The sequence below is a fragment of the Halichoeres trimaculatus genome, unplaced genomic scaffold (genome assembly GCF_033239565.1).
Source record: "Halichoeres trimaculatus isolate MK-OKI-2021-1 unplaced genomic scaffold, fHalTri1.1 fHalTri1_scaffold_4, whole genome shotgun sequence".
In the NCBI taxonomy this organism is placed as follows: domain Eukaryota; kingdom Metazoa; phylum Chordata; class Actinopteri; order Labriformes; family Labridae; genus Halichoeres; species Halichoeres trimaculatus.
In genome coordinates, this window is record NW_027437182.1 from 30,477,179 (window position 1) to 30,503,555 (window position 26,377).

General features: G+C 40.1%; 4 protein-coding genes across 4 annotated transcripts; 2 read left to right on the forward strand and 2 right to left on the reverse strand.

The window, feature by feature from the left end:
* The first annotated feature begins 1,487 nt into the window (after positions 1-1,487).
* plcxd1.2 (phospholipase C, X domain containing 1, tandem duplicate 2) lies at positions 1,488-4,101 on the forward strand. The gene is made up of 6 exons (XM_074668867.1): positions 1,488-1,912; positions 2,581-2,717; positions 3,145-3,273; positions 3,349-3,504; positions 3,585-3,768; positions 3,854-4,101. The coding sequence occupies exons 1-6, from the start codon at positions 1,831-1,833 to the stop codon at positions 4,099-4,101; spliced, it is 936 nt and encodes a 311-aa protein (XP_074524968.1). The 5' UTR covers positions 1,488-1,830.
* Positions 4,102-5,128: 1,027 nt separating this feature from the next.
* gtpbp6 (GTP binding protein 6 (putative)) lies at positions 5,129-9,950 on the reverse strand. Its single transcript, XM_074668866.1, has 10 exons — positions 9,394-9,950; positions 9,177-9,314; positions 9,029-9,099; positions 7,843-7,973; positions 7,173-7,243; positions 6,928-7,086; positions 6,629-6,837; positions 6,403-6,551; positions 5,428-5,580; positions 5,129-5,317 (listed from the first exon to the last, which is right to left on the reverse strand). The coding sequence occupies exons 1-10, from the start codon at positions 9,794-9,796 to the stop codon at positions 5,191-5,193; spliced, it is 1,611 nt and encodes a 536-aa protein (XP_074524967.1). The 5' UTR covers positions 9,797-9,950; the 3' UTR covers positions 5,129-5,190.
* A 1,751-nt stretch (positions 9,951-11,701) lies between these two features.
* LOC141789631 (ICOS ligand-like) lies at positions 11,702-20,350 on the forward strand. Its single transcript, XM_074669152.1, has 5 exons — positions 11,702-12,084; positions 14,916-15,239; positions 18,143-18,427; positions 18,508-18,690; positions 20,089-20,350. The coding sequence occupies exons 1-5, from the start codon at positions 12,015-12,017 to the stop codon at positions 20,151-20,153; spliced, it is 927 nt and encodes a 308-aa protein (XP_074525253.1). The 5' UTR covers positions 11,702-12,014; the 3' UTR covers positions 20,154-20,350.
* Positions 20,351-20,362: 12 nt separating this feature from the next.
* nit2 (nitrilase family, member 2) lies at positions 20,363-26,112 on the reverse strand. Its single transcript, XM_074669153.1, has 10 exons — positions 26,039-26,112; positions 25,760-25,878; positions 24,317-24,437; positions 24,115-24,203; positions 23,929-24,022; positions 22,649-22,723; positions 22,494-22,572; positions 22,141-22,239; positions 20,973-21,028; positions 20,363-20,886 (listed from the first exon to the last, which is right to left on the reverse strand). The coding sequence occupies exons 1-10, from the start codon at positions 26,064-26,066 to the stop codon at positions 20,786-20,788; spliced, it is 861 nt and encodes a 286-aa protein (XP_074525254.1). The 5' UTR covers positions 26,067-26,112; the 3' UTR covers positions 20,363-20,785.
* Positions 26,113-26,377: the final 265 nt, after the last annotated feature.

The window sequence follows — 26,377 nt, forward strand, 5'->3', positions numbered from 1 at the left end:
ATGACCCCAGCCAAGCCTTTCTTACCGCTTCTTACTAAGGATATTTTTCCTGGAGGGAAGACATCTAATTACTCCTTACCCCAAGTGCCAACTCAAAATCCTTAAAATCCTTTACAATGATTGGCTGTTTGTCTTGTCAGGCGTAGGACTCCAGTTGAAACAGTTATAATAAGTAATAATGATAAAATGAAGACAAATGTTGTGTTTGCTCTGCTTGGTGGGGTTGTAGTTGGTAGATGAGTGCTGGTAGCCACAGGTAGGAAGATGGGGATGGAGACACTAAACACAGAATCAACAGTGTGTGTGTGTGTGTGTGTGTGTGTGTGTGTGTGTGTGTGTGTGTGTGTGTGTGTGTGTGTGTGTGTGTGTGTGTGTGTGTGTGTGTGTGTGTGTGTGTGTGTGGTGTTATAGCTGGAGTCCATAAAGAGCCACTGTGGGGGTTAGAAAGCTTTTGTTTTTTTTTCAATGCTGTCGCTCACAATAGTTTGTATAACATCATCAGTCTGTCACTCTGGTGCCGCAGGGTCAGTCAGTCCATTACATTTTTTTTTTACTTCGGATGCCAACATGATGAAAAGCAAGAACAAATCAATTATTCATATGTTTATCATGAAGGCTAAGAAGCATTTTCCCTTTTACTGTTTGACAAAAAGGAAGTGGCTTTAATAAAAGTTCTTGGAGGAAATTCACTATGTCTGGTCAGTTTCTACAAATGGCAGCTTAATATTACTGTATCAACATTTTTTTTTTTCAACAGTCTTTTTTTAATTGAATTTTTGGCACAAAGTTACCAGAAATTTACCATTCATTACAATGAATGCGTGCATTTTCGCATTGGAAAATCAAAACATTATGAAAAATAAAGGTATGCGTATTTACAAACATACATAATCGTAGACATATACGCATATAAACCCCCCCCAAAAAAGGCCATATCTCTGTATCAACAATTTAATGTAAAGAAAGTATGCCACCAGGATTGTATGACATAATCAAGATATTGCTTTAATTTTTCAGTTATTTTTTTTTTATTAAACAGGCACAATAATAAACAAATTTTGATTTTTAACACATTTGAAAAAAAAAAAATTGAAAAGGAAAATTCTGGACCTCTGGACCAAGGCTCAAGTGTTGAGCAGTGCAACTCACAAGAGGTTATATTGTGTTCATACTAGACAAATATAATCTACGCACTAGGCAAGAAAATAATCTTTATTTGCTTTTGCCTCTTTCCAGCATTCTTCTACCATTTCAAACAAGCGATTCTGGTGTTAATTATCTCGTTTTACATCATGGATTATAAAAAGGCAAATATATAAATCTGGGAAAATTTCAAGATTACTTACAAGGTCCTCTCAAGGCCTTTACTGGGAAAAGAACTACAAACTCCAGCTGAACTTCCTGGTTCTATGGTAGCCACGCCCACTTCTATACGTCATGGCAACAGCACAGATGTGATTGGCTAATTCAGTGTATGCTAGCCTGAACTCTAAATGAGGTGTCTTATTGTCACGTATTTGTTAGAAGTATTCTCAGAATGTCGTATATTATTTAATAAAATATAAAAATGAAATATTACTCTATGAGCGGCGGTCTTTCCGTGTGTCACCAGCCTCACCGCGCTGTGCTGCTTTCAGTCACCTCAAAAGAATCAGGAAATTCAGGCTTTCATCCCCCTCCGCCTCTTCCCGTGTCTGCTCCTCCGTGCTGAAGTTTGTGGTCGGACATTTAAACGAACGTGACAAAGGAAGGGTCAGAATCGATCATATGATGGCTTTAAAAACGGGGTTTTTACGCTGACCGTTCAGTTTTTGTGACGGATCAGGCGACATGGATCCAAACTGCAGGGACTGGATGTCAGCTCTGCCAGAGGAGCTGTGGGACATTCCTCTGACAAACCTTGCCATACCAGGTACACTCAGCTTTTCCATTCACAAAATATACGTTAAAGAAGTGAAGTCAAACGACAACATATTATATTTATTCTGTTTGTGTTCAATTAATATGATCGGATTCAGCTAAAATAAGATGAGTGGGTTGTTCAAATAAAATAGATATATGTCCTGGTTTATTTTCTTTGTTTCCCTTTATTATCCATTTCTGTCTGGTTATGAAACTGAAAAAAAAATGTAATTAATAAGCCCAGGTGTATTAATAATTTCAGGTAACGAACCGATATTTTGTTCCGTCATATTTCAGTCAAGTAGCCTGTGTCAAACAGGTGCTGGTTTTAATTCTTTCCCATGTAAAAACTCAACTCTTTTAAATAATTCATTATAGGAAGTGAAGATTTTGATGTTTTGGTTTGACATTTAAATACTCTGAAAAAAGAAATTTACCATATGTCAAAGCCTTTATTACACTTTTGCCAATTAAGTTGGAGGATTTTCTACCTCTTCACATGAAATGATTGCGACAATGTGATTTATTTATTATGAAGTGCATAAGTGCAGACAGTTGATGTTGACCATTTCGGTTTAAAGATAAGGTACAGGCTATAGAAGTAACAAAAAAAGTTCCCAGTTTCACAAATATAATCAGTATAGATATTAAATGTGTCTTTTTACTCTTTTTTCTTAGGAAGCCATGATGCTATGAGTTACTGTTTGGACATTAACTCTCCTCTGGTACCATCTGAGTCTGACTTTTTCAGACTCCTGGATCAATTCTTTTACTGCTTCACCAGACCGTCCATCTTTAAGTGGGCAACAACACAAGTATGTATGATTCAAATACACAGTATGACACGGCATATGATATGGCAGTAATAACTCAAATATACTTCAGAAATATCAATAATTCAATTATTTTCAGTTAAAATCAGCATTTGAAATACACTATTACGATCCAATTGCCTGGTTATTTAGCAAACAGATACGATCAAATCTCAAAGCCAGTTTATTCAAAAGAAGAATGCATTGAGAAATCAGATACGTCAGGTGACCCAGTTCCTGTTTTCGTCTGAATGAAGCCAAGTGGGTGTAGTTTCAAACCTTTGAGTGGGATCTGAACTGAACAGAAAGAATCTGGATTAGCCTGATTCAGATTAACTGCAGGAAGAGTGTAGCACAAACTATATCGCACTTTAAGTTTTACAAGGTTGTTTTGGTAAAAATATTGTAAATATTTGATAAATCCTTTCAGGACAAGAGCATCGAGGAGCAGCTTTCAAAGGGAATTCGGTTCTTCGATCTCCGCATCGCACACAAACCCTGTGACCCATCCAAAGACCTTTACTTCACACACGTCATTTACACACACCTAACAGTTCTGGTGAGTGTAACATTTTGAGACAAGCTTCAGTTTTGGATGTTACAGTGGGTTGATAATAAGTGTCACTCTGTACAGGAAACTCTGTCAATAGTGGCCACCTGGCTGGACTCCCACCCAAAGGAGATCGTCATCCTAGCCTGCAGTCACTTTGAAGGAATGGATGACAGCCTTCATTGTTCTTTCATTCACTCCCTGAAGAAGTTATTTGGCCCAAAGCTCTGCCCCAGGAAGGTGAGTTTTCCACCTGTGCATGAAATACAGCCTATAAATCAACACAGTACCTCACACGGTGACCTGCCCTCCCTCCACAGGAGTCTGTGCCCACCCTGAGGAGTCTGTGGGCCTCTGGGCACCAGGTCATTCTGTCCTATGAATTCGAGATTGCAGCCAGACATCAAGAGCTGTGGCCTGCGTTCCCATACTGGTGGGCCAACAAGCGCACAGCACAGGGAGTGATAGACTACCAGGACTGGAACAAAGAGATGGGTCGTCCAGGTCAGTTTCATTCACACTTTGGCCCGATCTTTATCAAGCTCCTTGTTCTGTACTTTATTTAACCTGGTTTACTTTTCTGTTTTAGAGGGCTTCTTCGTCTGCGGTCTGAACCTGACAGCTGACAGATCATTCATCACAATGAACCCAAAACAGTCTCTGAGGACACTGACTTTCAGTAATTGGGACTGTTTAAGGACATGGCTGGAGGAGCAGACACCTGGGTCAGACCCTGAAAGCCTCAACATCATTGCAGGAGACTTTGTGGGTCCACTTCCCCTCTGCCCTCTGGTCATCAAACTGAACCAAAAACTTCTGCAGAGGAAAGCTGTTTGATGAGAAAGAAAACATTATTTGGCTGGAAACAGAACCCAGAGTATCTGCTACATTGGCCTACCTCATCCTTATTTTTATGTCAACTTAAGTCAAACAATCTACATAGACATGATTCATGATTTTATGCTGCCAGACATTTTTATGCCTTTTAAAAAGTTCAAAGTTAAAGTTTTGATTTCATTAAGAGTACAATAGCTGATAAACAGGGCATGTGCTGGGACGTTGTTACTTTTTTTGATGACATGGTGACTTGAAAATGTTCTACCCCTGAGAACGCTGCAGTTTGTTGTTTTGGTTGGAACATTTTGTTCTGGTCTGTTTACCGCTCAGCATCCCTGGGAGGACGATTAGCTCAGTGGCCTTAAAGTTTGAGTCCTGTCCTTGTCCTCTTCCTGCACGTTATCCACCTCTCTCTTCGCCATATTTATTTTCTCATGTAGATAAGAAAATTTAAAAAGATTTTTTCTGCCCTTATCCAGCTGATTTAAGTCCAAGAGTTCATTTTTATCATTATCTTAGTTTAAATCAGTTATTTGATGCTGATAAAAAGGGATGTGATTGACAGCTTTGTTGACAAATGAGGCTCCTACAGGCACTGCGTAAAACAGATTATCAAAGCAGAGGGGACTAATCATGAATGTCCACTTCAGATCAGAAAAACAGAATCTGTCCTGATGTGGATTATTCTGACCTCAGGGATACTTTCATCGGTGAGTGAAATGTGTTTGGGTTTCAGTTTCTTCTGGCAGCACCACCATCTGGATTATTTCTGCAGCTTAGCTCCAAAATGTCACCAGTGCACACTGTGGTTGTATTCCAGATTGATTTATTCACAGTGGTAAGAGATGGAGGCCCACCATCCATGTTTATATATTAAGCCTGTGAGTTGAAGTCTTTTTTTTATCAGCCTCACATTCTTAAAAAGTCTGACTTAAGAATCAGTATCATTCTTTTATACAAATAAAACATTTTGTATCTTGTGAATCACCTTTAAAGTGCAGTTGGTACATGTTTACTCAGGAGCATCATCCTGTAACAAAAAAAAATATTCGTCTTAGAGACGTCTGTGGTACAGTTTGCAGCATGTCTCTATCTCTTTGTGAACAGTTTCAGGTAACGTCCATAAGCAGCATGGCTGATGATGACTTTGACAACAGCCGAGCCTTCGTCTGCATCCACCTGCACATCCTGGACGACAGCTTCTTTGTACAGCCAGCTGTGGAAGGAAACACACACACACACACACACACACACACACACACAGGCTCATTATGCATGCTCTCCTACTCAAAACATTACACCACAAAGAGTTTAAGCAGCTCTCACCTTAACTGAGGAGAGCTGAGGTCCACTTTTAGATCTAACATTTGTTTTCCTGTAGTGTTTACAATCTGTTCTTCCACAGTTTTCATCAGCTTGTCCAGACCTCGATTCTCCAAAGCTGATATGGGCAGAGCATCGGCTTCTGTTGGATGATAGCTTAGAGGGAAAACAGAAAATAGAGTACTGTGTCATTTGGTCTCCTCTTAATGGTAAAGAAGAGAATAAAAAACACAGAGGTGGACGAAAAATAATAGCAAATACTGGGAAACTATTTGTTTATCATCTTTAGTTTGGTTAAATTCAGTGCTCTGAGTTAACTTAAATACATAAATGAATGGGTAACATTTTGATTAGACAATAATCCAAACTTTTACTCAACCCTCTAGACCTGATGAGCTGTGTAACACTTTCCTTACTCTAACTTCCTGTCAGTAACGGTTATATTTCTCCCATTGTGAAGATGAATACCAGGATCTTATGTGGCACACGTGCCCATGGACTCAGAAACAAGCTGTTAAAACTTAAGTCATTAAAACTTAGAAGTCAAAATCACCCTGACCTTAAGTAAGTCGTATTCACAGTAGCGTTAAATCCAAGCAACATGCAGGGAAGCTTTTTGATCCTGCTATTTTAGCACCTTTTCTAGAAAAGTATTTGATTTGACTTTTTCATGCGTCACACAGCACAAATCAACCCAACAAATCAGTTCAAGGTGTTTGGAGCTAAATTTTACCCTGAGTATCTGTTAAATCTGCTGTCAGGGCAGTCTATTGAAGATTTGATGCTCTACAGATTAACTGATATGACGTCCCTCTTGTGGATGACTGTGGTGTTAGCTGTCCTGATAATAACGGGAGTACTTATTCTCACAATTTTCAGCATAAAAATATAGACAACAGCCTGCTTGTGATCACACAGTCATTCTGTAGGAAACACGGGTGGTTTAGTTAATTAACTACATGCTAAAACACCTCTTACTTGTCAATGAGGTCAGTTTTGTTGTGCACTTCTATCATGGAGCTTATCAGCCTGTCAGGGATCTGCAGGTTCCTCAGGACTTGAAGCACGTTCACTTTCTGGTTCACCGTCTCTGGATGACTGATGTCTCTGACGTGGATCAACAGATCCTGGAGGGTGGAGAAGAAGTCACACTTAAACTCCAAGTCTTCATCACAAACATGAAGCATCGCCACAGAGGTCATACTGAGTGTTTGATGTCTTCCAGGGTGGCAGAGAAGGAGTCGATGAGCTGGTGGGGCAGCTGAGACAGGAATCCGATGGTGTCCACATAGAGGATGGTCATGCGGCTTGGCAGCTGGCCTGCGTGGACGGTGACATCCAGAGTGGCGAAGAGCTGGTTTCTAGGCTGGAGGCCACTGTCGCCGGTTAAAGCTTTGATGAGAGTTGTTTTTCCTACAAAGACAAAAGAATGTAAAAAAGAAAAAACATGAAACCCTCAGAAACAAAACACCACAGCCGTGCCTGCTCTATCCAGCCTCTCACCACAGTTAGTGTATCCCAACACAGACACAACAGGGAACTCTTTGTGTTTACGCTGAGAGCGCAGCAGGTGCCTCTTCCTCCGCAGTTTGTCCAGCGCTGAGCGGATCTTCATCTCCCGTTCTTTCAGCAGTCTCTGTTGCACTTCATACAGAGTCTCACCTGTGAACAAAAACGATCCCCATACTGAAGCTGCTGTCTGATGGTGCAGCTAAATCACTTTTAATCAGGTGTTGAGAAGCCTTTACCTGAACCTCCGATGTACCTCGATCCTCCGCCTTGCTGGTCCAAATTTGAAAACTCATTTTTCAGTCGGGACCTGCGAGGTGCAAGGATCACATAAAGACATTTTAAAACACAAGAGCGAGAGAGTGAAACATTAATGTAAGCCATATAACAGATCCTCCTCACAGTCCCTTTAATCTTTTTTTTCTAAAAAGGCCTGTCTTCTACATGTCTTCTAAAACTTTAGAGACTTTGAGATGTTAGTTTTTGTAATCAAAACAAGTGCTGCTGGAGGATTTAAATGATACTGTATTATCTGCCCAGCACTTGTTAACCACCAGTATAATGATTACAGTCATGTATCGCTTCCTTTGTAACAACACAACAACAAAAATGATGCCAAAAACATGACAGAAAGCCTACTTTAGTGTGAGACACATCGCCACAACCATTGTGCAAGTTTAAAAATAGAAAATTTAATATGAGACTGTACTTTACCCACACATACTATTGTACGTGAACATACAATGACAACAAAGGCTTTTGACTCTATCTTACTATTTTTTATTCTATTCAAGTATTTAAAAGCTTAAATCTGAATCATTCAAACTACCTTTACAGTTGATGCCTTCTTGCATTTTAAGATGGAAATTTAAAGTTTAAGGAGGAAAACAATGAGTCAATGAATTTTACCTTAACAGAGGGATCTCTGCCAGAGAGATCTGCAATTTTGCCTCTTTAGTTCTGGCGTTGCAGCGGAAGATGTGGAGGACGACTGAGTATCTGTCAAAGACTTTGACCCCCCAGGCCTCCTCCAGCTCTCTCTGTAGGGAGGAAAAAGTCTGTCACTCTGGAAAGGTCCAACCAAGTATTATGTATGTCTCAGGTCAAGGTTAAGAACATCTTTATTTGTATAGGACATTACTTCTTATGGGACATTTTATGTATTGGTTTTCCCCTTGAATTGATCTTACTGTGGCCAAATGTATTAAAGGATTTTATGGTTGTAAGTGAGAATTTTTCCAGTTTCAGTTAATGTCATGCTTAGACCTAAGACGCACAGACTTGATTAGCAATTTTGGCAAATCTAGCAAGAACAAAACTTAATTCTTACTAACAGAAAAATGTGGAATTCCTTCTTATTTGATATGACCTCTTAAAAACAGGAAATAGCAGAAGAAAATTCACTGTTTAATGTAAACCCATCACACGATGACACAACTACAGTATGGATTTTAACTGACATACAGAACATGGGCAGAACAATAGGTCTGTCAGGGGAACTAAATAGGGTTTTTTTAACAGCTGAAATATTGAAAAAAACAAACAAAACTGTGAGGGTTTTTTTTTTCCAGAAAACACAACAACACAAAGTTTTACAAAACATGTTAAGCAAAGAGATCAGACATACTTTTGTTCGCTGGAAGATGCAAAGATTCACTAAAGCTTTAATTTCGAGATATCTTTTGATGCAGAGAAAGCAAAACGGTTTAAAGCTTGTTTTTGTGGCTGACAAATTAACTTGTTTCTGGTCCAGTTTTACTGGTCAAAGGATATATATTTTTTAACAAGACATTGTATTTGTACACAATAGCCAGTATGTATTTGCTGAATTTGAGAAAATTTACTTGACAAAAAATAAAAACAAACAGATTTGCATGTTTTTTGTCTTCATGCACCAAAACTCTTGTACTTATTCTAAAAGACTTAAGAGTAAAAAAAGTCTTGTTTTGGTTAAATTAAATTGAATTAAATTAAATTAAATTAAATTAAATTAAAATTAAAGTAATACTTAAAGATTCCCAACATGTTTTATTTGGGGGCTTACTTTTTGAAATTTATCAGACTTTTTTTAGGACAACACTTCAGGACAGCTCACCTCAGACAAAGGTGACAGACGCTCAACATTTACAAACACTGCAGTGATTCCAGCTATTTGCCTGATTTTCTCTGTAGGGATAAAAATAGACACATATAAGTAACTGTGGTAAACACTGACTCTCAGGTGGACATAGAATGGTTCATACCTGTCAGAGTCTGGAAGTTTCCTTTGCCAAATACCCTCTTCTTCTCTGGTGTCTTGGTGGACATGATGATCTTATCAACCACTCTCCAGTTTTCTAAGGTGTTAACCAACCCCTCCGCCTCAGCCATCATCAGCTCGGCTGCAGAAGAAGCAGACAAGTGTGAGGGATAAGCCCTCCAGCATGAGCCACACAACCACACCTGTGGTTGACATCTTACCTGTGGTCAGGTGCTGCTTCCTGCTGCCCCACTTCACATCAGGGTGAACGATGAACACCCTGTGCTGACCCTCTCCGATCCCAGCAGGAGCCTGCTGCTGAAACAGCTCCTCCACCTCACTGTCATCGAGGAAATCTTCGTCAGCATCCTCCTCCTCCTCCTCCTCCTGGGTGAATCCCGTGTGCTGACCACTGCTGGAGTCCTCAGCTCTCTTCAGGCTCCACGCAGTGAGAGAAAACGACCTGTGCTGCAGAGGGGACACACCTCTCAGCCTGTGTAGCTGGTGGGTGTCAACATGTGGAGGTGTGTGGAGGAGTCTGCAGGTTGCTGCTGTGTGAAGTCTCCAAGTGCGCGGTCGATTTAGGAGTGATAACCACGACGGAAGCCTCCTCAGTGACGTCATTCTGCAACAAGAAACCGCCCCACAGGACTCATTGGGACTCAGGTAAATTCAACACACAGTAAACTAACTTTACATCTGTCAGAAAGTGAGCCAGTGGGTCACCCAGCAGCGCTGTTTACGTTTTCTTCTTCTTTCTCCACGTTTAAAGTGCTCACACCAACACAGAGGGCGCACACTGCCACCTGCTGTTCTCCGTCTGGTATCATTGAGACATTCTAACTTTGAAACGTTAGGGGAAAAAAATCAAAGTTATAATTTAAGAGGTAGCTTTCTAAAGTAACACGGAAATGAAACAATTAGTTTCTGTGAATATTGTCTGTGCGCCTTTGTTTTACGGTTTGAAGCCGAAAGGGCCACAGTTGCTGTCATCCAGAGACCGCTGTTTCAGATTTTAAACGAAGTAAAAAATGAAATAAAATTTGTGAGTTTGAATCTTAAAACATATTAACTCGATGTTTCTTTCTTTTTTACTTGTGTAAAAATATTTCCCCTGCCTGCAACACATTTCCTAGGACAAAACCAAGCGCCGTCTTTGTCACACTCCCCCTGCTGGCAAAGTGGATCATTACTTCCCCTGAGGTCAATACTAAACTGTACGGAAAGGGGAAATATTACATGGTTAGTGTTTCTATGTTCTACATTAATGTCAGTGGTAGTCGTTGGAATCTTAAGGGTTTTAAAGGTAGAATATAGGGAAACGGTGTTGGTTGTTATATCCATATCTCGCCACCAGAGGGCGCTGTTTTTCAAATTATGGTATGGAAATTCACAGAATTGGGATCAGAGCTCATCAACAAAGTTTTCTCTGGAGTAAGATAACTGAACATATAATAATAAATATTGAGCTCCTCAGTATTTTTATATTAGGCTGTGACACACTGGGTTTATAACAAATCAACTATGATCATTTTAAGTGTTAAAAATACTTATACTGTTGCAATAGGTTATCTATTTGTCAAATTGTCAATACAATTAAACTTTCAAAAATAATTTTGCTTTGTAACCCTTTTAAAAGTATTTTCCCTTTAAAATAACATTGTGACAAACAGCCCCATAGTGTGTGACAACTATCCCCTTGATGGGGTGGGTTGTCACAGCCTGTCAGGGTGGCTTTGATAATTAATTACATCTTTGCTACCAAGAGTAAAAAAATGAGAGGAAAGCACATTTCAAGTCAACACCATAAGCTTTAGTTTAATTTTGGAATGACTATCGAAAGATGTTTTGATAAGGAGCAATTTACACTAGACTAGAGTAAAACCAAGGGGCAACATCCAGTTTAGAAAAATGAAGCCTATGCAGAAATGCTAAAAGTTGTTATTCATTGGAGATCTACTTGAGGCTGGCAGCAGAAAAACCAAAGGCCACATCCAGCCGAAAAAAAACCCAACTTTAACGGCATTAAAAAGTATATTCACAGCTTGGTTTATAAAAACTTGCTTGGGTCTGAAATGCTGATTATGCTATCGGCACACACTGTACAGAGGGTGATTTTTTTTTCTCAGAAGAAAGCATTTAATTTACTACAGTTGTTGGACCAATATTTCCCTATAAGAGTGTCATTATTCAGTAGCATAAAGTGGTAAAAATTCACATTTAGACATACTTTAAACTTAAGATGTAAATGGTTGCTGGTTCCTACTGTTCAGTTGTTTTTTTCAGGGGAACAGCAAAGTGTGGGAGGATTTGTTTCATGGTGCTGTCACTGGGTTTTCCTACATCATAGGTCCTGTCTCTCTCTCTCTCTCTCTCTCTCTCTCTCTCTCTCTCTCTCTCTCTCTGTGTGTGTGTGTGTGTGTGTGTGTGTGTGTGTGTGTGTGACCTCAAAAGAAGTCAAACAGGTTGGACCGTACTTCATGACATAGCTCCAAACAGGATGTTCGCTGCAAGAAACTGGGGGCTGAATTTTTGAAGAGAGTTTAGTGTTCTGATTTAAAAACCCAGCTGGACCATAGCTCAGTTCATTTCATTCAGTAAAGACAGAGAGGAATCAGGCACGGCTCAACATGCTGCAACATGACCCGCTATGACTTCACACAGAGCGGAGCGAGGTGTGTGTAAGAGCTGTTAGAGAGAACGAGGAGGGGACAGGGAAGTGAAGCTAAACAGGCTCAGAGAAGATTAATGGACTTGTCTTTTTTCCTCCACTTTTAAGAGGAAAACATCTCTGGATTATTTTTGGGTCTTGTGTGTTCACTTGGGGCCTCAGCGCAGGGCCATGCCGGGGCCAGGGGGACTGTGGCCCACAGGACTACTGCTCTGCTTCCTCTGTGTCTGTGCCTGTCTAGGTGAGAGGAGCCTCTGTTTACTCATGCATACTATTTATCTACCTTATCTACCTAACTCACTGATGACTTACAAGCTGATTTCATTCCTGATATTTATACAATTCATCTGTTACTTTGTACTTTAAAGGTCCTGGTACAATTTCCCTGTCATTATGAGACCAAAGCTTGAGATCAGCCGTTTTAATTTTATTTATCAGCTTTTGGCCCACAGTGATCACCTTGTAAGGACATACGTGTGCTACCTCTTAAGACTGAAGGCTTGCACACAGGGGTGCGTCTTCATTTTTTTCGACTGAAATTTCCCAATTGCACTGACTCATGCTGACTCTTAATGTAACACATATGAGTAATGTTACATTTTTTAATGCTTTATTATCGTAGGAGTCATCAAGAAGATGTTTTAAAATCAATTGTTTACAGAATATACCAAGATGGAAATTCAGGAGAAATCTTTTGGCAGCCAAATAATTAATTTCATCTAAGTCCCGCCCCTTAAAAAGAAAGCTAGCCAATCATAGTTTAGGTTTGGTATCATTAACTGTGATAGAGTTTTAAGCTCCTGCTGTTGATTAGCTGTAGAATAAATCTTGAAGCCTCCTCCATGTGCACAGGCAGACCTTTCTTGAAAAAAGTTAAAATACAAGTTTTCTCCATCATGCTTTTTATCTTGACAAAAAAATATTGTGGCACAATTTATTTTTTCTCCCTCAATAAGATGTACTCATACTTTTATAAAGAAAGGTGGTGTACTGTTAAGTAAATAAACCTTGTGGGTGGAGGTTTCACTTACAAAAAGACTCTACAATTCAACACAACAAGTGAGCAGTGGAGGTGGGTGGTTTAAGTTTTGGCGTGTTGTTCTGGGGCACTGGGTCCCACATCTTCAGATGCTGACACCACAGAGCTCCATTGTGCCAGTAGCTGCTGATGACCTAATAACAGATGGTTGCAGTGGTTCCCAAACTCATCAGTCCACAACCCCTAAAATAGCACCAATGACCCATTGCCATGAGAATACACTAATAATAACTAATAGGCCAATTCATATCAGACAAAAACAAACAGAAAACCCTGATCAGTAGAAAAATTGAATACTTATGTATTCCTCCAGGGGGCAACAAATAAATGGGGGAAATAGATCAGACATTCTAAGTTTGCGTAATTTTAGATCAAACTGACCCTGATTTTTGTTCTTTTTTTCTACAGTAATAAATGAAATTTGCAAATGTATATGTATATGATTTTTTTGGTAGTGGTAGGCATTTTGGGAACACCAGTTGAGTGTTTTGTAAACACCCCCCCCAATCAATCAATGTTAGTAAAAGCAGGGTCTGCAGCAATCTTATGATGAAAAAAAGAGAACCAGGAAACTTTTTATGAACCATAAGGATTTACCTCAACATGAGAGTCTGTTCTTCAGTGGACTGCACCAACCTTAGATCTCACTGCTTCAAAAAACATCACCAGTACAATATGTCAGCACCATAGCCTGTATAAAGAGTGGACAGCGTGGCTCCGCCATTTATCACTGTACGGTTTTGAAGCCAAAATACTCCCGTCACAGGCGCCGCCATTGGCAGCAATTGCAACCAGAGTAAGCGCAGTACAGACTGTGAGGGATTCTGGGAGAATCTGAGTGGAGCTGGGTGACAAAAATAATATTTAATTTTTTTCTTTCAAGAGTCTAATCATTTCTTGACTCCACCTCAATACATATTGTACAATCCCTGAAAAAATACACGAGAACGGCAGCTGTCAATCATTGTTAAAGATTACATAAAACCTCGTTTTTAACCCCGTAAAACTACTGGAAACAAACCCTTTCAGAAGAAAAGAGGACTTGGATACAAGGCAGCCAAGTGATATCTTCAAATCACCACAACATCAGACGTGAGAAACATTTTTATGAGAAATATTAATTTTTTAAAGTTTGACCACAGCCCATCTGGAATGGCTGGAAAGCTGGATTTTTTAACCTATACTGCAGCCAGCCACCAGGGGGAGCAGTTTTTGTGGAGCCCTCACTTGGGGCCGAGCAAGCGGACATCCATTTTTTTTTTTCAGTCTATGGTCAACACATGATTGTGGTGGTTTATTAGCTTCACTTTCTGTCTTTTCAAAATAAAACTTGCTAATTTCACAGCAGGAAATACAATAGTGTAAATGTAAGGCAACATCACTATCAAAATAAAAGTATTTCAAATAAATGTTTTAAGAGGTTATCAAAGGTAAAGACAAACAAGATTCCTTACAGTTTGTTGTGATATAAACTGTCTCATTCTGTATTAATAGTATTCCATATTAATGTATTTTTCTCTCAGTTCATGTTGGGATGGTTCAAAACAAGTATGCAGACAGTACTCGGCACTCCCTTTTTTAGTATTTCCAAAGGTGAAGTTAAAACTTAACAAAGATTAGAGGATGTATCCTACTGGTATATCCTGCTCCTCCTCCTGCCATACACAATGTAAGCGACGGTTGCAAATCCTGCTTCAGATGGGCTGAAAACACTGACTGAATAAATTGATATTACAATTTTCCTTTCTTCTCTCCTGTCTTATAATTTACCTTCTTCTTTCTGTGTTAGAGCTTTCATAATTAGTGAAAGAAACAAACATTGTCTCCATTTCATTCTTTTATTCATCCTGATTTACAAACAGTCTTTTACAGTGCATGGATTAAATGTGAGAACATCTCATTGCTGTTCGTTTTTTGGTGTCAAAGATAATAATAAAAGTGTGTGACAGAGAGAAAGAGAGAAAGAGAGAAAGAGAGATAGAGAGCGTGGGAAAGACCAGGCAGTGATTCTCTTTCCTCTCATTCCTCTGCAGAAGAAGAGTGTGTGGTTGGTATAGTCGGCCGGACGGTCTCGCTGCCCTGCTTCTACCCTCAGTTATTAACCTCTGTGAACATCTCCATCGAGTGGAGGCGGGATGATGAGGTGGTGCTCAGAGCGATGTGGAGGGAGGATGGAGATGTGGAGGAGTGGAGCGTGAACAGAGCCAGTGTCTCAGCTGAAGCTTTACTGACCGGAAACGTTTCTCTGGAGCTTCCTTCAGTGAGTCCTGAACACAACAAAACAAACTTCAGTCTGTTCGTCATTTCAGAGGGAAACGAGAGTGCTCCTCTGTGCAGCGTCTGCCTCAGGATAGCAGGTCAGTCCCACACACACACACACACACACACACACACACACACACACACACACACACACACACACACACACACACACACACACACACACACACACACACACAGGAAGTGAACAGAGGAATATGTGCAGTGTCAAACGCCTACATCAATGCACCAGAAATAGCTTTTTAGTGTTTGGAACTCAAAGGTTTCTTTTTTGTTGCAGGATTTTAACCACACTCCTAGAGCCTTAAAGATACAACAGTTTATCATGTCAGCATGAATTAAACACACACAGTTTTACACGCCTGCTTTGCTCACAACCAGGACATTTAGTTGTTACCTTTGTTTTGGCTTTCAAAGAAATTAATACAGTGCAGCATGGAGTCCAATCAACTCATGCACCCTCCCATGGGGAACTTTGGTTTGGGTCAATTTTGGTAACTCTTGTCAGCAAAGCAGGACCTTTTCTCTTTTATTCTCATCCTTTACATGTGTAAGAAGAAGTGCACTGCGCGGGGGTGTAGTGAGTAGCACTGCTGCAGCACAGCAAGAGGATTCCTGATTCGAATCCAGGCTGGCTTCTTTCTGCGTGGAGTTTGCATGCTCTCCCTGAACATGTGTGGGTTTTTGTTAGGGACTCTAGCTCCAGAATACGGCCCAAAGACAAATGCTGTTTGGATAATATGTTACACTTATTGGTTTGTAGGTGTGAACAGTGTGTCAGGTTATCCCGTGATAGACTGGCAACTTGTCCAAGGTGTACCCTGCCTTTCCTCAGCTGGGATAAGCTCAAGCTCCCCCAATGACTTTGATAAGAATACAATAGATTAGAATAGAATAGATTAGAATAGAATAGAATAGAATAGAATAGAACTTTATTGTCATTGTAACAAGTACAACGCAATTGAAGTCACAGCAGCAATCAAGAAAACAAAAGTAAGAAAGTGTAGAGAAAGTGCAAAAAGGTCCATAAGAAAACAGATGATGACAGCTTGTCCATCATTGTCCAGTTCAGCCAGCCTCCACCTCCACAGGGTCCAGGACTGAGCTTCTTCAGCAGTCTGTTCAGTCTCTGTCTCCTGGATCCTGTCTGCTCACAGCAGGTGAAGCTCTTCCAATGTGGCGTTGGTGTCTGATATTAGCTCTGTTAGCCATGTCTGTGAATAGCATGATGCTACTCTGCCCTCTGGTATTCCCTCTGTTGCAGGGTTAGCACAACTAACAGTTAGCACAGCTAGCTCGTCCATCTTATTGGAGATAGATCTTATGTTCCCAATAACGATGGATGGAAGGACAGGTCCATGTCGTCACTTCTTAGCTCACACCTGAGAACCTGCACGTCATCCTCACCTCCTTCTCCTCACCTTGTGGGAAGACATCAGGTCTTACACCAGTTAGCATTGGCATGCTACAGGCAGCTAACAGCTGAGTTCACATGTAAACAACGTAGCCATGGTTACATGTAGGATCTCCAGACACAGGAGAAAAAGTAGAAAAAATATCACTGAAGCCACAAAAAGTTTGGTGTTCATGACCAACAAATGAGCCATACAAAGTAATGATCCACTCCAAATACAAAGATTACAAAAAAGAGACGAAAAAATTACAAGAAACGGACAAAGAAGAGAGAGCTGCTGCAAAAGGCAGCCATAGCCAACAGAACAAAAAGAAAAACTGCTCCAGGTCTTGTCTGAACTTACTCTGTAGCAGCGAATACAAACAGATTAAAAACATAAAAAACTTATTGAACTTATTTAAAGCTCAGAGAAAGCATCTGTTTGCATTATTTTTTATATACAGCTGTTTTTTATTATAAAAGTTTAGATGATAAATGCATCATTATTCCTTATTACATCATTCAGGCTCTGATACATTCCAACTTTCCTTGTTGAAATGTTTAAGTTGTTGGTGAAGCTCGTTCAAAGTCAGAATTTAATTTTCTCAAAGAAAACTTGTTTTTCTATTATTAGAGAGAACTCAGTTTGTGTTCTATGCTGCGGTGCTGGAATAAAACCATCCTGTGACCCAGCAAGAGACGAGAAAACCCTCTTTAGGGTCCCATCTGGATTCTGAATAAACTGATTGCTGACCAGTCACTGGCTCTTTGACTCCTTTGAAGTGGCTCCCTATATCTCTAGGAAAAATATTGGATTACAGATTTTTTTTTTTTTTTACAGAGGGTATTGATGGTTAACAACATTCACACTAAATAAAATTATGATCCAACATTTCTTTGAACTAAACATGCATCACATCTTGCACTGAAGTCTGCCACTGCTCTACTTCACCTCTTACATCATCAACAGCCCACTAGTTCTATTTACACCTGTGGCTAACCTCAAGTTTTAGTCCCCCTGTAAGATAAACTAAATCAACAAAAAGACAAATCTGGAAGAAAATAGAGATTTTAATTCTGTGTGGCCATGCCAGTTTAATATTCATGTTTGATATGTAGTAAGAAATTAGCAAACAACAAAAAATGATGAGTTGAGTGACATTCTCAATATATGTTATCAAACTCAAGGGTTATTTTTTGTAGTTTTACAAATTCACAAGTTCATAAAACTTCTTTTTAAGATAATTGTTCAACATATCCTAGCTATGTACAGAGTTTGATGCACTGTATTGTCGTTGTTGTGAAGGTAAAGTAGATTTTGTGGCTCCATGATTGACTTTAATCCAGGTGAAATGGGGCAAATAGCTCCTTTGACTGTGGAGGTTGCAGACCCCTGCCCTATTGCAAGGAGTCCTGAAAGGTTAGAATAAAACTTTATACAAACCTCGGTCACTGCTGTGGAAAAACACTGAGATTCGTCACATGCCCTCAGGCCCTGGAAGAGAAACTGCAGTAAAAATTTAGGTTTCGTCATCTGAAGAGAATGTAAAGAACTTATTTAACGTCTTCTTTGACGGATGCTTTCAGCCAGTTTCAGCTTCCCGAAGTTACAGAGGGAGGAGGCAGTCCAGGGAAACCAGACAAGCTTCCTCTGTCAGTCCAGCGGTGGATTTCCTGAACCTGCCGTTCACTGGCTCATAGACAACTCCATACAGCCCCCCGTAGATACAGTGGAGACCCATATAACACCAGTCCCAGACACCCAACTCTACAACATCTCCAGCCACCTGAAGGTCAGCATTTCCAAAGACTCCAGCGTAACGTGTGTCATTGAAAACCCAACCATGAACGAAACCCTGACATCCACAAGCCGTGAGTAATAAATCAAATAATGCTGAAAGCCTTAAATGCACAGCTCCTTCACTGATCTCTGCTTTCTTCCTGGTGCTCAGTTGGAGCCAACGGCAGCAAGGTGGTGAGCAGAGCGTCAGAGGCCATGTGGATCTTCAGCACAGCTCTGTCTGTGGTGGTCGGGGTCATGGTGGTGGTTGGAGTCGGCTACCAGATCCACCTGGACAGGATAAGTAAGAGGAAGAAGAAGGAATACCAATACGAGCAGGAACACTCAAACCGAAGTAAGTCTCTGCTCATAACACGTCTTCACTGCTGGCTCTGTGAGGCACAAGACTTTTGGCATTTTTTTCCTGCGTGACACAACATGTTTTGTTGCCATCCACATAATTCAATATATGTATGAACTTTAAAGAGGGGGTATTGTGTTTATTTTAGGCTTTGTCCCTCCAGTGCCCATGCAGTATCTTTACATGATTTACAGCTCAATTTTTTTTTTACCTTTCTTTTTCACCCTGGTGTTTTAGAAAACCCTTATTTCAGCCTCTGTCTGACACACTTTGTTTTAGCTTCTGTCTCTTTAAGGCTCACCGCTCCACAAACCCCCTTCCCTCTGATTGGCCAGCCTTCTTGAGACCTGTTGGGGGCAGGGCAATGGGCAGACCTTGGTGTTTGAGGCCCAAACCCTAATGGATCACAAACCAGGCGATTCTTATGTTTTTCCATCTTATCAAGTGTTTTTGTCTTATTTTGAGTAGAAAATGTCTTTTTAGACTTAACATGAGCCACATTCAACCAGTCAGTCCAGAAATATGTCTAATAATTTATTTAAAGACAAAAATAAGGTCTGAGTTGGTTGAAACAAGTAAAAAAAAAAAAAAATCTGCCCATGGAACAATAAAAAAGTTACTAGTATTAAGATATTATCATTAAGCAAATTTTCAAGCAATTTTTCTTAATCCATTGGCAGACTCTTTATTCTTGTTATAAGCAATTTAGACCTCATTTTTGTCTTTAAATAACTTCAAACAAGACATTTTCCTGAGTGATTCGTTGAATGTGGCTCCTATCGAGTATAAAAAGACATTTTTTACTTAAAATAAGACAAAAACACTTGATGTCTGTTTTTGCTGTGCGCCCCCTGATTTTCTCACTCAGTATTTCTAGTTGTTAAACCGATACAAACTCACACACCTTCTACAGCTTTCTCACCTTGTACACATAACAGTGTGTCCCACTATGCCTCCCAGTTTTTCCTCCTGTATAATAGTGATCTTTGACTTCTTTTATCAGCAACATGTTCTAAGACCTTTTTGAGTTTTGATATGTTTCAATTGATATTCTGTTATCACAACATGTGCTCAAGAATGTCAAGTTTAGGTTTCATCATAATCTAAGTCAGAGCAGAATGGATCTGCTGCACATAACTTTAATAGCAGCTGGACGGTTCATATTCAACATGAGACTTCCTCTGACAGTGCAAAGAACAGGGGAAACTTTCTGTTGTACCTGTCTCTCTTCCTCTGATCTGCAGAGTGTGCTCCAGGTTACTGGACACAAGGAGCAGAGAGCAACAAGAGACTGTCTGGATGACGTCTTTGTTTGACATGTTGATGAAATGTTTTCAAAGGAACCTCTAAGTGGTTTTCTGTCACTAAAATGTTTTTATTTACTGTTACCAGGATACAAAAGGAGATTTCCAAACAAGGAGGAGGCCGAGGCGATGAAAAAGGAGACAGACGTGTAAAGAATCAACAGCTGATAAATCCTCAGTAATGTGAGGCCACAGAGCACTGAACTGTAAATATTTATTCATTGGGACCTCTGCACTAAGAAGAGATGGGTTTTTACACAGAAAATGTAAATATCAATACAGATACTAATACTACTTGCTGGAACTTTCTTCTTTGTTCACTGACTGCCATGTTTCTTAAAGACTCAAATAAAGATGCACAAAGCGCCAAACTGAAACAAGAGATGTTTTATTTTTTATCAAACTCTGATCTGTTTGTTTCTTTGTCTTAGCAGAAAACAGGAATTTATTTTTCCTTGAAATCTCTGATGGACAGAACATGCAATTTCTAATAATCTGAAGTTGATAACACTCACAGAGATTTTCACTTTTGAGAAAAATCAAACAGAAAATGTTTACTTCCATAAACAGCTAAGTGCTCAGCTGTCATACATTCTCCAGCTTCAGATATCACAGAACACAAATCACTGTTCAATCATTAAAAAGTGAGCAGTGAGTCACAGCATTTTGTTTCCAGCATTAAGTCAATCAAGTCTGTAGCTCCTGAGGAGATGACGCCACAGAGCTCAGGCAGATATCAGCTGATTGTTTTACATCAGAGCTTTCAGAGAAAACTCTCTCAGCATTCAGCTCGACCCATCCTGCGCGGATGTCACTGCATAAAGGTCGTTTCGACGCTGCGATGTAATCGGGATCTGCTGCCGGACGTCTGCTAAATACTGCAGGTCTGAGGACAAAACAAAGAGATATAATTACCTACAAAAAAACAACAAACATCTGCACAACATCATCAAAAATGAAAACAAAACTAACCAATGTCTGCATAAATCACAGCCTCCTCTGCTCCAGCCTTTGAGATAACTTCCCCCCTGAAAAAAAAACAATTTAGATGTTAATTATATAATGACTGTATTATACACAATAATGTACATAAATGATACAAGTGCTATTTATATGAATGATACATTTCAAATTTGTTTTTTATTTTGGCTGATAAAACATCTTTGGTGTAACTGAAAGCCCACTGAAGAATATCTCTAAGTCAGTGGCGATTGTTCAGCTTCCCCTAAAATGTCCTGTAAAAAGTGGTGATATGTTCTGCTGTGTGTACATTTCATTGACAAAATATGAGCTGGAATTCCTTCATCTTTTGTTCAGAATCAGCTACCTGTCACAGGTAACTGGCTCCACCTCCTTCTCATTCATCCCTGCAGCGTTTCGGCCCTTTAACAAAGACTTCAGCGGGGAAGCGTAGAGTGGGTTGTTCCACTGTGGAAACTGGATGGTCATTGGATAAACGCTGGGCTTTGTCCCGCCCATCGGACGCTCAGCGTCTCTGGGGGTCTATGAGGCAGTGGGCTGGCCTGGACACTGGGCTTCTGCATGATGATTGGATGATCTGTCTGAGGCCGAATCCCTTTTTAATTGACAGTGAAATGAGCCAGTCAGAGATGTTGAAGTATAACCCTCCACCAGAGCATCTTCTGAGTTTTACATTCAGTTGTTCTGGACTGATCTGGAGGCTTTATCGATCCCCAGTGAGTTTACCTTTCTTAGAAACGACGAGCGTTGTGTTTAAAGATCTTCTCTCTTTTCACCAATAAGCAGCTACAGCTACAGCCGTGGAGCTTCTCCCCCTGTCACTCACACTTACAGCCTGCAGGAGTAGAGAGGAGCTTCTCCTCTTTAAAACAGCTCAAGTCTTAAACCCGCAACACAATGGGCCAAGGCCGTTTAAGCAGCCTAGCTCTGCTGGCCATTGAGAGAACACTGGTAAAATCCCCTGGAAAAAAACACCTGGTTGGTACGACAGGGTCACAGATCATTTTCTTGAAGAGGAACAGAGGGTAGAATTTATGTTTAAATAAATAAATAAATTCATGATGTAGGCCGGAAAAAATGAGCTTTCCCTCCTTGACTGACCAGCAGCCGCCACTGCTCTAAGTTCTCCTACTTAGAATAAGATGTTTTTTTTTCTTACCATGGGTTAACCACCGTGCTGTGACCCCAAGCAACATATGAAGCTGTTTCATCTCTGGCAGGAGACGCTGTGGCCACATACACCTGGTTATCAAGAGCTCTGCAGAGGAGACAGAGAACAGGACATCAGACAAATTCAACAGCAGCAAACTCTAGATTTAACAATTATATGACAAAACAAAATTCCTCTATTTTAAGGTCCTACCTGGTTTAAAGCATACTCTCATCATTATAAATCTGTTATTATAATAAGACTAGTTTTGATACTCTGAATTCAAAAGGCTTAGATTATCACAGGGTTGTATGTCACTCTAATGAGTGTTTGTGAACAGTGTCTGAGGCCGTCTGTCTGACCTTCCCCTCTGCAGCAGCTCCCAGTGGGCGGGGCCAGTCGTCATGTTAAAGGCTCCAGGGTAAACCAGCAGCTGACAGCCTGGCAAACATAAAACACAACATCACTAACTGTCCTGTCTCATGATGCACTGTCAACACACTCACCACACACTCACCTTTCCTGCCGTAGATCTGAGCGAGCTCTGCAAACCTCATGTCGTAGCAGATCCCCACGCCCACCTTACAGAACGCTGCCGGAGGAGAGACAGTGAGAAGGATTAAAATGATGCTTAAAGAACAGAGAGCCTCATGACGCAGCTATCACTTTCCTTTTTGTACACTTTTTTAAAGTGAATTTGTGCTTTTGTGAATGCAGGGAGGAAAATTTGTGAATTTGTGTCAGTGGGTAAAAATGTGTTGAAATATAATTAATAATTAACAGTGCTCCCTGCTGACAGGCTGCTGTTGCAACTGTTTGCTTCTTTCTTGTTCACAGAGGGAACATGGGACAGACTTAAAGAGAACCCATATATGTCAAAGTTTATAACAGAGTGGAATAAGATCTTAAACAGTGGAATATAATACAATGTAATAAAAAATATGAAGACCTAAAACAGTAGAATAGAATAGAATAGAATAGAATAAAATAGAATAGAATAGATAGGAATAGAATAGAATAGAATAGAATAGAATAGAATAGAATAGAATAAGAACTTATATAATAAAAGAGAGCCTGAAAAAAAAAGAAAGGAATAGTGTACTTATAATAATATGAAACAACCTAATGTACAGACATGATGGAAGAAAATCATACAATAGAATAAAAAAAGAAAATGATAGTGAATCACTGAACAGAAAATAAATGGAAAGAACATAACAGTATGATCTGGAAGGTAACAGTGGTGTGCAGGGGGGTGGGAAATTGGGGACCAATTGTTGAAAAGTGCCCTCCTGGTTGGCAAAACACATTTAACTTCCCCCTTGAGTGGAAAAAAACACACTTAACTGCCTTCTTGGGTGGTTAAAACATGATAAACTGCCTTCTTGGGTGGCAAAAAGTGTGCTTGCATGTGCTTTTTTTTGTACCCTCCCTGGCCTTCAAAAGACTTAAATAGACCAAAAAAATTAAATAGAACAGACTAGACCAGTACCAAATGTAATGACAATAGTTTTAAACAAAAGAGTAGTAAAATAGAATAAAACACTTCTTTGTTTTAGTTTGTTATATGATTATGTAAGGTATGACGTATAGTGAGTGCATTGTGGAATATGGAACTGCCACAGGGTGTGACAAGTACTTGATGCAAAGCAGATGGAGGGGTTTTTGTCACAGCCTGAAGGGTTTTTCTTTTACTGGTGTTGAACGGTGTCGGTTGTTTGTTTAATTCAACAGTCACCTAGAGCACGTTGCTCTTGAACTGCAGCCATGAAGACAAGCGTCAGGAATTTCACTCACGAGTTTCAAATATGGATAAACTGCTGCCTGGACTCAGGGTCTCAGACTCCTGGAAGCGGATTTTACCAGGAACATCGATGTCAAAGAGATGAATCTTGAGAGGAAAAGGTGGAGGCCAAAAAAAAGTTAGTACCACTGTAACCAAGTACAAGGACACATTTAAAACTGTAGTTGAAGCACATGTACCTTCCTGTGTTTGAGAATCATCTCTCCATCAGGCCCAAACACGGTACAACTGTTATACACCTTTCCTCCATCTTCTTCAGGGATGGATCCTTTCAAATAACAAGCCACATGGTTTATCCTGGGAGTGCAGTTTTCTTATTTTATCTTGACTGCTGATATCTTTGTTTCCATGTGTAATGATAAGCATCAGATGTTCCCATACCTCCGACCAGGTACACCTTGTTTTCTTTCGCTGCCTCTGACAGCACCTGTGTGGACTCTCCGGGGATCCTCTCAGCGTACGAGGAGAAGTAGCTGGTTCCATATGGAGAATTAAAGCATTCCTGAATCAATGAAAAGTAAGAGAGATTTAGTTTCAGACTGGAGCAGTGAGGACTTTCACCTCCTCAGACACTCACACACTCTTCTCTCCAGTGCTGAGGCCAAATTGATGTTGAATGATTGAGTCAGCTTTTGCTAAACATAAACAAAAGAGTCATTTTTAAAAACATTCCCACTTGTTGTGGAGTGTTTGCTGGAGGGAGGCTGATGAGTGATCATGCTTGTAGCTTAAATTGTCTGTAATGTGTAACGTTTGTGAATTCTGGTTATGTCCTGCCAGACATCTACCAATCAGAGTTAGCGTAACCTCACTCTTCATTTTATTGATAGACTCTCAAGTTTGAACAAACTACTGCAGAATAACTGCTGACTGTGGGCTGGAATGAACATTATCACAAACGAGTTAGCCCATTTAGCTTTTAGCTCAGGCTCTATCTCTCTCCTGTTTATCCTTCTTCTGCTCTTCTGTTCTTTTTCTGTCTGACAGTTAGGCTCCTGTGTCCACCATCACTACAAAATTAATCACAGAAATCATTTTCAGCAGAGTAAAACACAGATTTCTCTTCTCGCTGCTAAAACTCTTCAGCTGTCGTGGTGTTGTCAAAGAGACTTTGTCGTGCCGTAAATCAATCTGGTCCTGCTCGACCCAGTCAAGAAGCTAAGAAGTAGCATTTTGAAATAATCTATAATTTTTAATATTGGTGCTGATAATCTCATTTTAAAGTGTGGATTACAATAAGGAACATATCTGGAAGGGAGAATTTTCCCTTCAAGAATAGACTTTCATCAGAAAATATTAATATACACAAAGTATGGTTGGATGGCACATATCGAGGGTCTAAGCTCATAAGAATGAAATGTCCTGACAATGCAGCTTCACATGAAGGAAAATCAGCAAATAAGTAAGAACACTATCCTACTGAAGAGGGGAAAAAAACATTTTGATAAATTCCATATTTTCCAAAGCTGTTCACCTCTTTTGTTGATTTTCCTCCTATGAACAAGGACATACGAAACGTATCATACAGTCAGTCTACAAGCAGCAAATCTGTCAACATCTGAAAAACTAGCACCTCTCTGATGTTGTCAGACTTACATAATGTAAACAAAAGGTGTTAAAACTATCACTAGCTCGAGTCCACTAATTTAAAATGATTTTGCATCCATGCAAGATTTCTCCAAGCTGATTTTCTCAATTTTCTCGAAAAAGGTGCAAACATTTTGCAGGAACATCATGTTGAACACCTTATTTTGGACAGAACAGCAGTGTGACAACCAGCCCCTGTCTCCCCTTCAACACTACCCATTCCAGCCCTCTCCTCACCGGCAGCAGCACCACCTTGCTGCCCTGACCCGCTGCCTCCTTCACCAGCCTCCGGGCTCTGCTCAGGTTGTCCGCTTTGACTGCGGTGACCTGCAGCTGGATCACCGCCAGACGAAACTCTGGAGGAGGAAAAAACACCTTAACTGTTGATTTAATCTATAACTTTACAGCTGTGAACAGACGCTTCAAAACTCAAACTAATGTACCTTCAAACACACGTGGCTGCAGATGCATCTTAATAGGCAGTAACGACGTGAATAAAAAAAAGTGGATACTTACTGCTCATGGTTCTTGTTAAAGTGGACATGAATGCAGAGTTCTGTTTTGTTTTACTGTCCAACGTTGACAGAGGACCATGTGATTCCGGTGTATCTATTGACCTTTCAAAATAAGAGCCCGCATTTTCGTCTGTTAACCTGGAACGATTGAAAACTTCAAAAAACATGGTTTAAAAAATATTAACGCTACTACGTGATAACAAAAACTCTTTACGTTTTATCTTACCTTCTCTTACAACTTTACATCACTCTACGTTGGATAACTACGGTTTATGTTGGGTTCAGGACATTTATTTTGCAGGGATTAAAAAGAAGCTACGTCGACAGGGGGGCGGGGATG